This window comes from Phyllobates terribilis, unplaced genomic scaffold (assembly GCF_046119375.1).
Source record: "Phyllobates terribilis strain yellow unplaced genomic scaffold, ASM4611937v1 Scaffold_11__3_contigs__length_659146591, whole genome shotgun sequence".
Taxonomy (NCBI): domain Eukaryota; kingdom Metazoa; phylum Chordata; class Amphibia; order Anura; family Dendrobatidae; genus Phyllobates; species Phyllobates terribilis.
In genome coordinates this window covers 296,598,241-296,615,953 of record NW_027362771.1, presented here as the reverse complement: position 1 = coordinate 296,615,953, position 17,713 = coordinate 296,598,241, and the positions used below count along the sequence as shown (strand labels likewise).

The 17,713-nt window shown below is 38.5% G+C and overlaps 1 protein-coding gene across 3 annotated transcripts in view; it reads right to left on the bottom strand.

The window, feature by feature from the left end:
- The window catches only part of LOC141165100 (uncharacterized), a 43,799-nt gene that overhangs the window by 3,943 nt on the left and 22,143 nt on the right, over window positions 1–17,713 (bottom strand). Inside the window, exons 3-6 of one of the 3 annotated variants that reach the window (XM_073650738.1) lie at window positions 15,767–15,877; window positions 8,616–8,810; window positions 4,601–4,689; window positions 2,551–2,638 (exon numbers count right to left, since the gene is read on the bottom strand). In XM_073650738.1, the coding sequence (XP_073506839.1) occupies window positions 2,597–2,638; window positions 4,601–4,689; window positions 8,616–8,810; window positions 15,767–15,877 (437 nt within the window). In that variant the 3' untranslated portion in view covers window positions 2,551–2,596. The remainder of the gene's footprint in view (window positions 1–2,550; window positions 2,639–4,600; window positions 4,690–8,615; window positions 8,811–15,766; window positions 15,878–17,713) is intronic. The other 2 variants (XM_073650736.1, XM_073650737.1) reach the window with 2 other exon arrangements.

Sequence of the window (17,713 nt, the reverse complement as noted above, 5' to 3'; positions counted from 1 at the left end):
AATATACATGACAGTTACTGTTAGTAGAATCAACCCTCCTAAGCCGTCTACATGGGCATGCAGGTCATAGAAAATTGAACATAAAAATACCTTGATATCTGCAATCCAATGTCTTATTCCAGAAAAATCCACATTTTTCTTAATATGTAAATAAGCAGTTAAGATCTAGGGCCGGACACTAATTTCCCTGAGCATCTGCCTCCTGAGATTATTTTAAATGAAAGGCGGCACAGTGTGAAACATGTAGATCAGGAGAGCAGACTGTCAGTCATTACATACCTCACACTGGTAAAGCCTCCTTTCATTTATAATAAGCTCGGGAGGCAGATTATCAGAGAGATCTATGTTCAGCCCATAGATCTTAACAGCTCATTAACATATTGAGAACAATGTGGATTTCTCTGGAATAAGACATTGGATTACAGATTTCAAAGTATAATTTTATTGAACTTCATATGACCAGCATGCTCATATAGACGGCTTAGGGGGGTTGATTCTACTGACAGATTCCCGTTAGGGTGTGGGCACAGTATATATGCTTATGCAGTGGGGTACAGCCAATGGCGGGAGACCACATGGCCGCTATGGGGTCCATGAGCTGAGAAGACCCGGTGCCAGCGCCATCTCTGGCCCTCCCACTCGGCATCACACTTTCTACTGTATCTGCATCCGGCTCCCTTCCTCCATTATTCTCCCTCTGCATCTGAGCGCTGACGTCTCAGCGCAGTGGGCATAATGATATCACTGTATCGCGCCCACAGCGCCAAGATGTGTGGCGCTTCAGACTACATGCAGCAGAGACCAGAGCAGCGGGGGACTGTGAAACGAGGAGAGGTGAGTATTTATTTATTTTTTTTAATCATAGAGTACAGTACATTGTGGGGGCCATTATACTGTTTGGGGGGCCTGAGGGGTTCAAGGTGCATTATACTACATGAAAGGCAATGTGGGGCACATTACACTACTTTGAAGGCAATGTGGTGTGCATTATACTATGTAAAATTAAATGTGGGGAAAATTATAATATGTGGAAGGCAATATGGGTCATATTATAGTATCTGGAAGGCAATGTGGGACCCATTATGCAGTATAGAAGGCTATGTGAAACCCATTATACTATATGGAGTGCTATGTCGGGGGGCATTATAATATTTGAAGGGCTATGTGGGGACACCTTATACTATATGGAAGGCTATGTGAGGGCCATTATACTATATGGAGGGCTATGTATAGGCCATTATACTATATGGAGGGCTATGTGGGGGTCATTATACTATTTCAAGGGCTATAAGGGGGCCACTATACTATTTGGAGTGCTATGTATGAGGCCAATATAATATCTGAAGGACTATGTGGGAGCCATTATACTTTATGGAGCGCTATGTGGAGCCATTATACAGTTTGCAGGGCAATTATATTGTTTGCAGGGCTATGTGGGGGCCATTATACTGTTTGCTGGGCTATGTGGGGCCATTATACTGTTTGCAGGGCTATGTGGAGGGCTATTATACTGTTTACAGGGTAATGTGGGGAGCCATTATGCTGTTTGCAGGGCTGTGTGGGGGGGCATTATACAGTTTACAGGGCTACTTTATGGGGACCCATTATACGGTTTGCAGGGCTATGTGGGGGGCCATTATATGGTTTGCAGGGCTATGTGAGGGGCTATAATATGGTTTGTAGGGCTATGTGGGGGGCCATTTTACAGTTTGCAGGGTTATGTGGGGGGCCATGATACTGTATGGAGGGCTATGTGGTGGTCACAGTTGGGGCATCGTTCTGAGATATGCTCTTCTGTGACCAGTCAAGTATTTTTTTTTTTTTTGGGTGGGGAGGGCAATTAGACCTTCTGCTATGGGGCCCCATGATTTCAATGTACACCCCTGTGCTTATGGCATCTGTGGTTTACATTCGATACTTGACTCTAACAGGGTTAATGTGTAACAGTTAGTTGCATGTAGCTGTAGTGTGGGCACCTAGAGTCAATTCTATCTGTGGGCCCTAGGTACTACAGTCCAACACTATTGGTAACCCAGCTTGGTAACAATAGGTTGTAATTTCTATCTATTAATTACAAGATTTTTCTTGCTTTAAGGAAACTGAAAAATAAAGGAAACTTGATTCAAGACATCTGCAATATAACAGGTGCCCCAGGTTAAAGGGTCTGCCTAGATTCCCTTTAAAGAGATCTGTCAGTTTAGTATGCTACTAAAGGGAAAAATAAGACTTGCGTGCCATTTGATCTGAGTGATTGACAATACATCAGACTCATAGTTATTACTCACTGTATGCTTCCCCCGATGAGTAAAGCAGAATTTGCTGTATACTTTGATCACTCATATCAGCCACACAAATATATATTTTCATAGCATATTTATCTAACAAGTTGACTTTAAGCTTTGCAGTTATAAGGAGAAACAACATTGTCTGTCCAATCATTGCCTGTACTGGCGCTATAGTAAATAGAATAAGTAATACAATCCATATAAATAAAATAATATAAACTTGTTATTTGCTATAATATTGAACTTCTCTCACTATAATACTGACCAATGTGTTATTTTGAATATTGCCCATATCACCAAGATAACTGAAATCACACCAACAGCAAAACTGACGCAACGAGCAAATCCGCCTCCTGTAGGTAAGAAGCAGAAGTAAGACATTCTAACACCGGACTTCCAAAATCATAGTTATTTTGCATTTTAAATAGTACCTGATCTCAGAGAGCAAATTCAGAAGGCAGTTTTTATTTCTCGAGTGCAAAAAAACAAACATACCCCCACGCCCGACTATTCTTCATCAGTGTGTTGGATTATATTTGATTTTGTTTCATAGTGAATACAGGGAGAATAAGTATAAAAAAAACACAACCAGTGCCTTTTACATTCTAAGTCCTGGGAAGGGGCCCAATCCTAGACAGGTTTCTGTTGGCTAACTTCACCTGACCCAGAAAATATTTATATATATAAAAATTGAGAATTTTTGTGTAAGGTAATTGTGTTGATGGATTAAGAAGAATTTTTGTTTGCTAAGTGACAACAGTTTTTCCCTGCCAATCCAGCATGGGTCAATTAACCACAGCTAGTTCCCCCCAAAAATATTAATTTCACTAAAAATTAGATAGATGCTAAGACAATAAAAAAATTGGGAATTATCAAAGCCATTTTTTTACAATTTTTTTTTCTTTGTGCCCAATCCTGTGCAGGTTTCTACCGGGCAACTTTATTTGACTCAAAAAATAATTAAATATTTATTAAAAAAATTGAGAATTTTGTAAATTAAATTGCATTAAAAAATGGAATACCAAGAATCGTAGTTCCATAGTTTAGCTATATAGGCTGAAAAAAGGCACAAGTCCATCAAGTTCAACCTTTCTCCACTAGTTATACATTCTATATCGATAGATTATCTTTAATTCACAATGCAATTTGTCTTTCAAGCCTGGAAAAATAGGGAATCAACCAGAAAAGCTGGGTAGGCTATCCATATTGGTCAAAAGGACTAATGCAACACCAGCCTGTGAGCAGACACCTTGGTAAGTTCACATCCCAAAAGCAAGGACCTGCAACAGGCCACAGTGTTTGGGTGGTATGTATGGGTGTAATATTGAACCATTACACCATTACAAGTGTGCCTTTATCAAAAAATACCCTGTTTTTACAACCAAAAATGTGAAAAAATTTAAAAAAATATATCACTTATGGTTCTCACAAGCCAAGAAACACAGTTTCTATAACAGATGAGCCTTGGTTTGAGCATTTGATTTTATTTATTTAATGAAAATTAGCACTAAGGGGTCTTCAGCTGCCCTCTTTTTTTCTGTAGTGCATGTGGAATGAAAAACAATTGTTATTTTAGGATGCTATTATTCAGTATATCATAAATCAACCCACAATCATATAGACTCTGCAGGTCCAGCACTTCCCTATCACTTGAATCTGTGTATTACTATTCACAGACTAGGTATACAACTTCTATTTTCAAAGTTCTTCAGAGCTGTAGAAATACGACATAATGTGATTTCAGCCTTTATATTGCTATCTGAAATGATGAGCTGTATGCCCTGACCTCCCATACCTAGTCTGTAAAACCCTAAAATGGCCACTGCTTTCCCTGCCCACATCTTTATGATGCCTTTGATAGCTGTATGGCATAAAGTGAAGCCAACAGCTGCTCCTGACTTAATGTGAGCATGTTCTCTTCATCATTATTTGAAATGGCACTACTTTTTTTTTAGTTTTGCAAACTGCAAATTGTTCAAATTTGCTGGGACCTGCAAATTTCAGTAAATTGGAATTAAATTTGATTTTTAGTGGATCGATTCGATCATCTATGATAACAAGCTATAGTGGTATTCTGAGAACGTAGATTATTGACCTGAGACACAATGTCCCAACCTGTTGGTGTTCATCGCTCCTTATATATAGTTCATTTAGCACTATATGTCAAGAAAAGGGGAAAAGAAAAAAAAAACTGTCTATTCTCCTTCCCCAAATGTTGCATTTTTTGTATTTTCTGTGTTGGTGTATATGTTATATATAATAAATAAAAACTATTTTTGCAACTAGTAAATAAAAATATTTTATCATCTACTTACATTACCTGTACAATCTGTTACTTCTACTGGATGTGACCCGTTGCATTTTCCATGTGATCCTATGTTATTTGGATGTGACCCCTTGCTTTCTATGAAAAAATTCATCACAAAGAACAATGAAAGTATATCTTAACTTATAAACATTTTTTGGCATATTGTAGACCACTAAAACCCTGTTGATCTGTGTGGGTCTGGCTTCTCAGACTCACCCCAATCTCTCAAACCACTCTGCAGAAATGCTCTCAATTAATACAACAGCAGCGGAGATGAGCAGTCTATGCCAATGACAGAGCTGACAGAGCTGACCATTTCTGCCCAGTAGGTGGAGCACGTCTATCCGGTGACAGGAACCTGACGTTTGCTAATTGTGGGGGCCATTATACTGTTTGGGAGGCCTGAGGGGTTCAGGGTGCATTATACTACGTGAAAGGCAATGTGGAGCACATTACACTACATTGAAGGCAATGTGGGGTGCATTATACTATGTAAAATTAAATGTGGGGTGCATTATAATATGTGGAAGGCAATGTGGGTCGTATTATAGTATCTGGAAGGCAATGTGGGACCCATTATACTGTATAGAAGGCTATGTGAAACCCATTATACTATATGGAGTGCTATGTGGGGGGGGGCATTATAATATTTTAAGGGCTATGTGTGGACCCCTTATACTATATGGAAGGCTATGTGAGGGCCATTATACTATATGGAGGGCTATGTGTAGGCCATTATACTATATGGAGGGCTATGTGGGGGTCATTATACTATGTCAAGGGCTATGTGGGTGCCACTATACTATTTGGAGTGCTATGTATGGGGCCAATATAATATCTGAAGGACTATGTGGGAGCCATTATACTTTATGGAGCGCTATGTGGGGCCATTATACAGTTTGCAGGGCAATTATATTGTTTGCAGGGCTATGTGGGGGCCATTACACTGTTTGCTGGGCTATGTGGGGCCATTATACTGTTTGCAGGGCAATTATATTGTTTGCAGGGCTATGTGGGGGCCATTACACTGTTTGCTGGGCTATGTGGGGCTATTATACTGTTTGCTGGGCTATGTGGAGGGCTATTATACTGTTCACAGGGTTATGTGGGGAACCATTATGCTGTTTGCAGGACTGTGCTGTTTGCAGGGCTATGCTAATGACAGAGCTGACCATTTTTGCCCTGTAGCACGTGACAGGAACCTGACGCTCACTAATTTTTAATTGTTTAAGGGGATATATCATATGGAAAGATGTTTAGCAAAAGTTTAAATAGGTTTTAAGTTACTTCTTTCGTGCTGTTAATCTAAATATTATATAATGAGTGAAAGACTGAAACTTACTTTGGATGTACTGTACAGTTTATATAAAAAGTGTATACAACCCTGCTCTATGTTCACACATAGTCTGTTCAAATCCACTGAGAAACAAAACAGATATCATTTTGAAAGAGAAAATAAACTATATTTAAAATCTTTACTGGGTATGTAGTTGTATTCAGAATTAGCCAATTACATTTAAATTTGTGTTAAATAGTAATAAATACACAGTTGACATAATTTAAAGATAGAACAGCTAAACTTTATATGGAGTTAATCAGAATCACCTTAAAGGGGTATTCCCAGCTGCAAGATCCTATCCCAATATGTAGTAGGTGTAAAAATAATAATATTAGCAAATACCTCCAATTAGAAATGTAGTATCGTTCTTCTGATAAGCTATGTCACTTACCCCATGACCAGGGCATTGCAGTAGCTTAGATATCCATGGTTACGAACACTAACAACTAATTAACTAACTGTCTCTATATAAGTAGTCGTAACCTTGGATACCTATACTATACTACATTTCTAATTGGAGGTATTTGCTAATATTATTATTACTACACCTACTACATATTGTGATATGATCTTGGAGATGGGAATACCTCTTTAAAGCGATTCTGATTAACTCCATATAAAGTTCAGCTGTTTTAGTAGGATTTTACTGACATTTTCTTAGTTGCACTTTACAGCAAATGGTCCATCAACAGATTACAACACAGCAAAGGGATCTCACTGTTGAAAGTTGCTAAGAGAAGGGTACACATTTTTTTCTAAGGCATTAGATATACCTTGGAACACTGTGAAGATTAAGAAATGGTTTAAATGTGACACAATAGTGACATTACCTAGCAATGGATGTTTAGCCAAAATTGATGAAAAGATAAAAAAGATAAGAGGGACATTGGCCAGCAAGGCTGCGAAGAGGTCTACAGCAACATTAAAGGAGCTGCAAAAATTTCTGGCATGTACTGGTTGTGTATTGCATGTGACAACTATTTACCATAATCTTCAAGACAAAAGCCTTTTCTTACAAAGAAAAACATTCAAGCCCAGCTACGTTTTGCCTAAAGCTACATCAGGTCTGCCAAAAGCATGTGGAAAACATTTTGTGATCTCATGAGACCAAGGTTGATCTTTTAACCTATAATTCCAAAAGGTATGATTTGACAAAGCCAACACTGCACATCACCAAAAAGAACACCGCACCCACAATAAAGCATTGTAGAGGCAGTATTATGTTTTAGGGCTGTTGGTGGAGGGAAAAGATTTCAGTTTATTTTTCAACTCAATTGACAGATTATGGGTGACACTAAAGATGGAAAAAGATTTGAAATGATTCTGCCTGGTATAATTTTTTTCATGACAAAAAACTGGCATTTTAACATGAATGTGTAGACTTTTTATATCCACAGTACAGTATATGTATAGTTCTTCCAACATGGATGTTTGATGCAGGAAGTGCTGTATGTGTGGTAATATTTACAGAAGGACACAAGATATAAGAAATGATAGCTAATTCATTATGCTTCACTTTAAGTCGTAATTATTGATCCTCCTGGTTCCATGCTGCACTCTTTATGCATTGGCAAATGGTACCAGCCTGTTCTACACAGTGACTGCTTCTTAAGTCACAGCTCATTGCAATCAATAGCTAAAGACAAAAACTGTTGAGTTGGTCAGTACATGAGGATTTACAGATATATTTAAACCATTTAGCAGCACAAATTGCTTTTGAAATTGGTTAGGATTTTAGATATGTTTATGTTTGTGCCAAATTAAGGCTTTTTAACGGTATTTTTTTTTATTCTAGTCATTTTTTTGCATATCCTTCATCATCTAATTTATCGTCAATGACTTTGCAAAATGTTTTTTTGTGCTCTGGAAGGCTTGGTTCAAAAACACATTGGACCTTACGTTCAGTGAGTCTGTCGGAGCTTACATCCAAACCCCTGCAAACTGGGATTCGGGCGTGTGTGCTGATGGGGTCATTTACTATAATGTGCAGACAGAGTCACAGTGTACTCTGTCTTACATCATTTTAGTCCGTATATGCATAATTGAGGCTGGAAGCAAGATGTAGTCTGCTATGTCTTGTTACTCATCTCCTATAAGCTTATATGTATGAAAATTAGAAAATTATGGACAATAAAGCAAACTGTGACTCCGTCTGCATCACTATAGTCAATGGCCTCATCAGCACATACACCCGAATTCTGGTTTGCGGGAGTTAAGATGAAAGCTCATACAAAGCCATTGAACATAGGGTCAAATGTGATGTGAATATAGTCTAAGACTAATGTGCATCAGTTTAAAGCTTTTTCAAAAGATCATGTAACATTTTACTCTTAAAAGGTGCAAAAAAGTGAAAGGGAAAAAAATATATAACTTCTTTCCACTTGCCCTCAATGCTCTTGTGTACAAGCCACAGATTGATTACTGCAATTTTACCAGTCAGTCAATAAGAATCAGCATACCAGAAAAGGCTCAATCTTAATGGCACTGAAAATACCAGATGGACGTTCAGAATAAATTAATCAAAATAATACTACAGGGTGCCAGAGCAAGCAAGTAACATCAGACACAGAAGCATTTGTTATTATTCATATTTAATAATTGCTATGTTTTATTTGATCAATCAGAGTAAAGCAATTATTCATTGAACAACCCTTCATTAACATATTTATTACTGGATACTCACTGTCGATACATTCATCATATAACTTGATCCAGTCAACGCTACCACTGGAATCCTGACACCTCAGCACTCCATGGGTTCTGTTGTCTTCAAGATGATCACACTGCAATCTGTAATGCAATTCTTGTCCTACCGGAAACTTTGATTCAGACAAGTCTAGTTGTGCATTTATTACAGATGGTATAGGACCACAGTAATCTGTAGAAAAGATAAATATTATACTTTTGTTGGAATGTACGGTAATTTATAATTTAATGCTATACAGATGGCAAGGTATGATCTAATTTTCAGTCTGCACAAATATCATTAGATAAACATTCCAATTCTAGTTGGCTTAGCATAAATGTAATATCTTTTACAATGTCACAGGGCTGGTGTAAACTGTACAATAAAAACAAATATTTCTGACTATATATAATCAATGCTGTGACGACACATCATTTAAACTTAATTATCCAGACGTCTATTTTCAGTAGGCCAGAAGACATAGGCCATTGTTATATGAGCCTTTAATGTTGACTCTTGAGCTGATGTTTGTTGCAGCCTATTGTCTGCTATCTTTAGGAGACAGGGACGCAAGGTCATGTGACAATCATTGTTTGCTAATGTGTTGATTATCCATTGTATGAGTCTATGTAGCTTGTGGTCTTGCAAAACAGAGGAGGACAAACTAAGCCGGTTGATTAAATACTCAACCAATGCAAGTTAATCTCATCCCACCTTCCCTCTGACCTGTGGAAGATGACCTGAACCACGGATGTGAGTATAAAAAGGGATTTTCTATCCTTCTGCTAGATGAGAGGGGACTTTACAAAACCAGAGACAGGGCACCATGACTCCATAAGAGAACACTCTACAAAACAGCAGCCAGGACACCATGGCTTCATCAAGAGGGACACAGATTTGACACTCTACAGAATGCCAGCTTAAGGACCTAGCTGGAAGAATACAGATCTGCTCCATTTACCATCATTAAACCGATGGAAACGTTTGGGAATGCCAGGTTGGGACCCTCCGGTCACCTGGCCCCATGGAGACATTTGGAGAAGCCAAGTTGGGACCCTCCAGTCACCTGGTCACGTACCTCAATGGACTGTCAGCTTCCTAAGCTTGTTGTTACCTCCTCTCTATGGGTGCCCACCAAAAGCGTGGTGCCACTGGTGGGGGTAGTCAGTCCTGGAAGCCCCGAAGTTGCAGCGGCTCAAATCCCAGTGAGTCAGCGGAAGGGTGAGACTCTGTAATTTGCACCATCTTGGATATTTGATGGGGCTGTTCTATATGTTTTTATCTGTTCATGGTTCAATAGAGTATTGCCACACTGTTTTTATCCTCAATCTGTGTTGTCTGAGTATTATGCCCACGGGAAAGGAGAGCGGGCGTTCAGTGGGATGAGCCCTGGTCTCAGGCCAACAGACGAGAGCACCCACTGACCCCCCGTGTTTCCACAAATACATTATATGATGGTATCATGATCATCAGCTGAAAACACAATACCAACTAACAATCTTTAACCCCTTGAACCCTGAGCCTGTTTTCACCTTCCTGACCAGTCCAAATTTTACAATTCTGACCAGTGTCACTTTATCTGTTATTAAGTCTGGAACGCTTCAACATATCCCAGTGATTCACAGACTGTTTCTTCGTGACATGTTATACTTCGTGTTAGTGGTAAACTTTGGTCGATATGATTTACGTTTATTAAAAAAAATATCGAAAAATATGACAAAAAAGTCAAAATTTCACAATTTTGAACTTTGAATTTTTATGCCCTTAAACCAAATAGTTATACTACACAAAATAGTTAATACATGACATTTACCCATTAGCATAATTTTTTAAACTTTTGTTTGTTAGGAAGTTAGAAGGGTTAAAAGTTCATCAGCAATTTCTCATCTTTCCAACAAAATTTACAAAACCAATTTTTTTAGGGACCACATACCATTTAAAGTGACTTTGAGGGGCCTATATGACAAAAAATACCTAAAAGTGACACAATTTTAAAAACTGCACCCATTTAAGTGCTTCACATGAATTAAAACAATGTGGAAGAAAAACATGAAAATTATTACTTTTTGAAACAAAAATGTTGTTTTTTTTTTTCATTTTCAGAAGGGTAACAGGAGAAAATGGACCATAGAATTTATTGTGTAATTTCTTCTGATTACGCCGATGCCCCATATGTGGTGGAAAACTACTGTTTGGGTACATGGCAGGACTCGGAAGGTAAGGAGCACCATTTATCTTTTGGAGCGCAAACATTGCTGGAATAGATAGCAGACGCCATATCGCTTTTGCAGAGCCCATGATGTGCCTAAACAGTGGAAATCTTCCACAAGTGACCCCATTTTGGAAGCTATATCTCTCAACGAACTTGTCTAGAGGTATGGTGATCACCTTGAATCAACAGGTGCTTCGCAGAATTTTATAACGTTGAGCCGCAAAAATACATTTTTTTCCGCAAAATGTTGCTTTAACACCAAATCTTTCATTTTCACAAGGGTAACAGGAAAAAATAAACTGTACAATTTGTTATGCAATTTCTCCTGAGTACGTCGATACTCCGTATATGGTGAAAAACTACTGTATGGGTGCACGGCAGAGCTCGGAAGGGATGGAACATCATTTGACTTTCGTAGTGCTAAATTTGCTGGAGTACATAGCGGATGCCAGGTCACGTTTGTAGAGCCCCTGATGTATCTAAATAGTAGAAATCTCCTGCAAATGACCCTCTTTTGGAAAATACACCCCTCAATGAACTTATCTAGAGGTGTGGTGAGCACCTTGAACCCCAGGTGCCTCACAGAATTTTATAACATTGAGCAATGAAAATGTAAAAAAAATATATTTTTTCCCAAAAAATTTTACTTTAGCCTCAAATTTTTCATTTTCACAAGGATAACAGGATAAAATGGACCATACAATTTGTTGTGCAATTTCTCCTGAGTACCCTAATACCTTATATGTGGTTGAAAACTAATGTTTGGGCACACGGCGGGCTTGGAAGGGAAGGAGCGCCAAATTAATTCTGAAGTGCCATTTTTGGCATGAATAGGTTGTGGATGCTATGTCATGTTTGATCCAGTTGGATAAACACGTAGGTGGGGCTGCGCTGCTGAAGTGAATCAATTCTTCAGAGATGATGATGATGATGATGAAAAAGGCTTTTTATTAACAACGCGTTTCAACGCCGTACCGGCGTCTTTTTCAAGTAAAAAAAACAAATGTCTGACATTTGTTTTTCTTACTTGAAAAAGACGCCGGTATGGCGTTGAAACGCGTTGTTAATAAAAAGCCTTTTTCATCATCATCATCTCTGAAGAATTGATTCACTTCAGCAGCGCAGCCCACCTACGTGTTTATCCAACTGGATCCAATATCTCCTGGAGGACTTATCTTCCAGCCACGGGGCAGCAGCAGCTGTTTTTCTCCATGCCTTCATAGGAGTTGTGCCTGTCACAACTCCATCAGGTGAGTGTAACCAGCACTCTCTTAATCTCCCTCCATAGGGTATCACCCTATTGTGCTCTCTGTTCCCCACATTTAGATCTACATATGTCATGTTTGAAGAGCCCCTGACATGCCAAAACAGCAGAAACGACCACAAGTGACACTATTTTGGAGACTAGCACTTTTCCAGAGCCTTTGTGCTACCAGTAACGTGGAAGCCCCCTATATTTCCATTGACAGATGAAGGACCTGAGTGAGGACTTGCTTTTTAGTGGATTGAGTTGAAGCTTTTATTGGGAACATATTACATAACATTTTGGATCACATTTATCAGGCGCTCTATGCTGAGCACTTACATCGGGGTTTCCATCTAAATCTCTGAAAGACGTGATTCAGACGAAACCCCTGAGGGATCCATTCACTATAATGAGGCAGCAGAGTTACTCTCGACTCCATCTGGCTTCTGATCAGCGTTGTTCTTCTTTTCAGAGGTGCACATAATGGGCCGACAGCGATTTTATGCATGCTGAAAAAGACAGACACCGCTGGATGATAGGCTTGATGGCGTCCACAGTGTCTACATCTACCTCATTATAAGAAATCTTCCACCAGGGGTTCCGTCAGAGTCACGTATTTCGGAGAGAAAGCCCGGTGCAAGCGCTCAGCGCAAAGCGCAGGTTAAGTGTGAGCCGAGCCTAAACTGCGATCTTTTAAGCAGAATTAACAAATCAATAGAAGGTTAAGAATTGATTTTATTTGTTTGCTACGCCGTTCCTCATGCGGTATAAGTGATAAGGCGGCTTTATTCTTTTGGTCGGTGGGATTACAGTAATACCAGATTTATATAGTTTTTTTATGCTTTACTATTATCATGCACTACAAAATGTTTTTGCATCATCATATTTTGAGAGCTATAATTTTTCTATATTTCTGCTGACAGTGTCATGTGAGGGATTGTTGTTTGCAGGACGAGTTGACCCTTTTTTTTTTATTTGTACCCTTTTCGGGCACATAGCATTTTTTGATCGCTTTCTATTTTGATTTCTGGGAAGCAAAATGAACAAAAACCAGCAATTCAGGAACTGTATTTTGGCTTTTTTTTAATGGCGTTCACAGTGTGGTAGGCAGCTTTATTCTTTGGGTCAGTACGATTACAGTGATACCACATTTCTATAATTTTTTTTAATGTTTTGCCGCTTTTACACAGCTTTTTTATTTTTACACTGATGGAGCTGTATGGTAGCTTGTTTCTTGAGGAACAATATGGCTTTTTAGCTATTCTAATTTTATTTACATTCACCTTTTTGATCGCATTTTATTCCACTTTTTTTGGCGGTATGAACGAAAAGCATAGTTTTTGGCCACTTTTTTTAGTGTGACAGTGTTAATCGGACACGGCGATACAAAATATGTGTACTTTTTTGGTTTATTTTTGTTTTTACATAAATATACGTATTTATTGGTATAGTATACTGTATATATATTTTTTTGTTTGTTTTTATTTTGTGATTTTTTTTTTATATTTTTAGAATTTTTTTAAATTTTTACTTATTCCCCCTATGGGACTTTAACTTTTTTTTATTTTAATCATCGCAATGCACCAGCACTGCAATGCATTTTACCTGTCAGTGCTGCACTGACAGATCGCCTTTTAGATCATACTGCTGGCATGGACTAAACAGGCCACTGTAGCTGGCAGACCGAGAGGTAATCATTTGACCTTGGGTTGCAATGACAATGATTGGGCCCTAGCGATGACATGTGTCGATTGGACGGGAGAGGGATCCCCCTCCCTCTCCCTGCCTTCTAAATGCTGCGATCACTATTGATTGCAGCATTTAGGGGGTTAAGCAGCCTGACAGCCGGGTCTCGGCTATCGCTTAAGCTGAGCTCCCGGCAAAGATCTTGCAGGTACTGCTCCTGCCCTCCCGGTCACCAATGCGTACCGGTGCATCCATTTGCAGGAATGCACTACAAAATAGGATGTGCTGGTACGTCCAATGTCGAGAAGGGGTTAAAGGGTTTTTCCGGTTCCAGTAAAAACCCATGCTCCCCGGCTTCACCTGTGTTTTACTTACACTCCCCAGCTTCAGCACTGCTCTTTCAGTGAGCTATTAGAGAATATGAGAACAGGTTGTAATTTGTAGTATACAGGAAGAACAAGATTTTTCCACCACCAGGAGCAAAACAGTAACATTGCAGTGACATGACAAAAATCTGCATAACTACTCATATGCTAAATAGTTGCAAGCCAAATTTATGTATGAGATAGTCAAGATGATTTCCACAAAATGATGGTAGTCTCTCGTTAAAAGCAGTAGTGAATGGTGAAATATGGAGCCTGAAACTCAAAAGCTCAAAACATTGTTACCCTTTTGCACGTCACGGTATATACAGCAGTCCCCATGTCTCCTATGTGATTTATATACAGCAGTCTTGCTGTCTCAATTGTGATGTATATGTACAGCAATCTCAATGTATCCTATGTGATGTATACGGCAGTTTCGGTGTCTCCTATGTGATATATACAGCGGAGTCTCAGTGTCTCGTATGACATGTATATGCCCCAGTCCCAGTGTCTCCTTTGTATATAACAGAAGCGCAGTGAAAAAACGTTTGAACTCCTTATTGCATCCAGTTTTGCTCTATTGATCCGCGGTTGTGCAGCAGCTGGTACATGCTTTCATATAGTTTCAGGTTGCAACTTATTAAGAACAAATTGCTGGCGGAGATACAAGCGACAGATACCTGTGACACGCAAGAGCGGTAATTTGTGGAGAAATCTGTGTTCAATATCCTATCTGCACGTGTAAAAGTATAGAAGGTCAACCAACTACAGTATATCACAAAAAATTGTCTTATCCTGTCCTGATGAAGAAGTTTGGATAGAACTTCGAAACGCTTTGATTTTATTCTTTAACAGACAAGAAATAAAAAGTAAAAAATCCTTTATTGGGAGTCTTTTGGATTTAATGTGTCTTTTCTAAGTGGTCAGCCAGCAGCGCAGTAAAAAACGTTTTTTACTCCATATTGCATCAACTCTTGATCTGTCGGATCCACGGCTGTTACATGCTTACATATAGTTGCAGGTTGCAACTTGCTAAGGTGAGTGCAACACTTTAAATGACTTTTGCACTGTTTGTAATCAGGTAAAGTCCTATTTGAGCTCATTATCTTTCCAGCTTCTTCACTTTATTATGTCCTGTATGACATGTAAAACCATAGAATTGAACAATGTACTTAGTTTTTCTTTTGACTGCATAGCATAAAATAAAATAAAAAGACAAACTTAAAATGAAGGTAAGGTTAGGTTCACGTCGTGAAATGGAACCAATTTCTGCTTGAGTTCCATTTTTCTGTTTCTGAATTACAAACACTAGTGTGAACCCAGCCTGTCTTGTTTCTAGAATTAGACAGTAAGTAAATAAATGATCATTAATCTAAAAAAAAGTTTTCAGATACATCTCACCCCCATCAATATATGTTGTTCGGCCTGGCATCCTAGGCAATCCACTCCACTTTGCACGGAACTATATCTACGATTTAGAGTCAGCTAGACTCGAAACGAGTCAGATATATTTTTTATGCCCATGCTACTATTTTAATGAAGTCATAATAAAGTATTTTTGCTTTTAATTTGCTTTGATGGATTGAAAAACCTCTTTTCACAACTTTAAATAAATGATCATATTAAGTATTATTATTACCTTTTGTTATCGTTTCATTCATATTAGTTGGCTCCTCACAATTAGATGAATCCTTTCCAATCTGTATGTTTGTAGTTCTGCCATGAACCTCTGAGATACAAACAATAGATACTGTAGATAATAATTCAATCTAAGATGTCATTGATACTTACAATGATTTCTTTATTACTACTACTACTATTATTATTATCAATTCTTTATTACTACTTGTCAGGTTCACAACCTATGATGAAAATGTACATCATGGTCAGTAACTCATTTCCATATCATTACATATATTTTGATCGGGTTGATCTCACAGATGCAGTGCTCCCCAAGATCAGTGGCTATACTGTGTAGCCCTACCTTACTGTCACCCCACCAAAGCGTCACTTCTGTGAACAGTAATTGACTGTAGCGGTCACACCAGACTAGAAGAGAAGGAGAGGAGAGCAGTGGGGGGCCCTGCCAGCAGGATGGAGAAGCGGTGGGAATTCATGGGTGATTATGTGCTATTTATTTTTTAATAGAACACTCGGGCCAAAATTTTTACTTAAAATCTCTGGTAGATACTCATACGAACATATACTAAACTGGATAAATAAGGGTCCCAAAACTGACATCAATCATAAACTAAAAAAAACCCACCTATTATATGCAGCATTTTATTTAAACTTTATTAAAAAGGAGGGGCTTCACAGAAAAATTAGGGCCACAGAGAAGGGGAAATTCTGGGCCTTGCCCTACTGTGGTCTCCTATATTATCCCTACCTTCCAGCGGAGGTTGGCACCCTAATATTGCGATGTGGCGCCCCTACTCCTCGTCGGCCCTATTATGCCCTAAATATATACAACAAACAAAAAGTGTGTGAAATGAAGTGACAGGACAATAATAATGCAGACAATACAAATATAAAATCACATCGCAAAAAAGATAAAGACCACCCAAAGGATGATTTTGAGCATCAGCCAGAAATATCCGTTTATGTTTAGTCACTCTTAAAAAAGATTGGTCCACATTCAGAACATCTGTTCAATTGGTGTAGTGTAATATCCAATCTCTAGTTGGTGGATTATGAATTAATTATCTTAGAACACTCCATTCAATCTGGTATGGTATCTAGTGTCTGATCAATAGACCAAAAATGAAATCACTAAATGAGTTCTTATATAATCAACCAACAATATATAGATAGTGCCAAATAGAGATTCCTGGATCATCACATATAAACAGAAACTCCCATTCAGGGACTACTTAGGTAAGTATGTATATTCATCTAGGGTTAAAACCTGCCCTATTCAGATAATCAGATATGTTTTTGCCCAGAGAAAACAATATTAATAAATTGGTGCAAATAAAAATTTTTTGCTACTTATCGTTGTTATGTTTTCAAAGTCTCATATAGACCATAATACAGACCAATATTTCCCAACGCCTTTCCCCCTTTGGTTTTGAGGGGTTCTGTATATCTCAGAAGTCCTGTAAGCACGCTCACATGTGCATCAGCATTAGGCGCAATGTGAGCGTACCTACAGGACTTCTGAGATATACAGATGTACCTACTATCCAGTGGGGCCTGGGCAATATAATATCTTTTGGAATACTTCTTTGAAACCTCTCCCTTGATGAACCCTTCAAAACAGAGGGCGGAAATGTGTTGGGAAATATGGGTGTGAATTATGGTCTATATGAGATTTTGAAGACATAAAAACGATAAGTAGCAACAAAAATGTTATTTGCACGAATTTACTAATATTGTTTTCTCTGGGCAAAAACATATCTGATAATCTGAATAGGGCAGGATTTAACCCTAGATGAATATACTTACCTAAGTAGTCCCTGAATGGGAGTTTCTGTTTAAACTTGATGATCCAGGAATGTCTATTTGTCACTATCTATTGTTGGTAGATACTCATACAATCATGTTTCCCTTTTAGTATTCTCTGATCATCTTATAATATACAGAC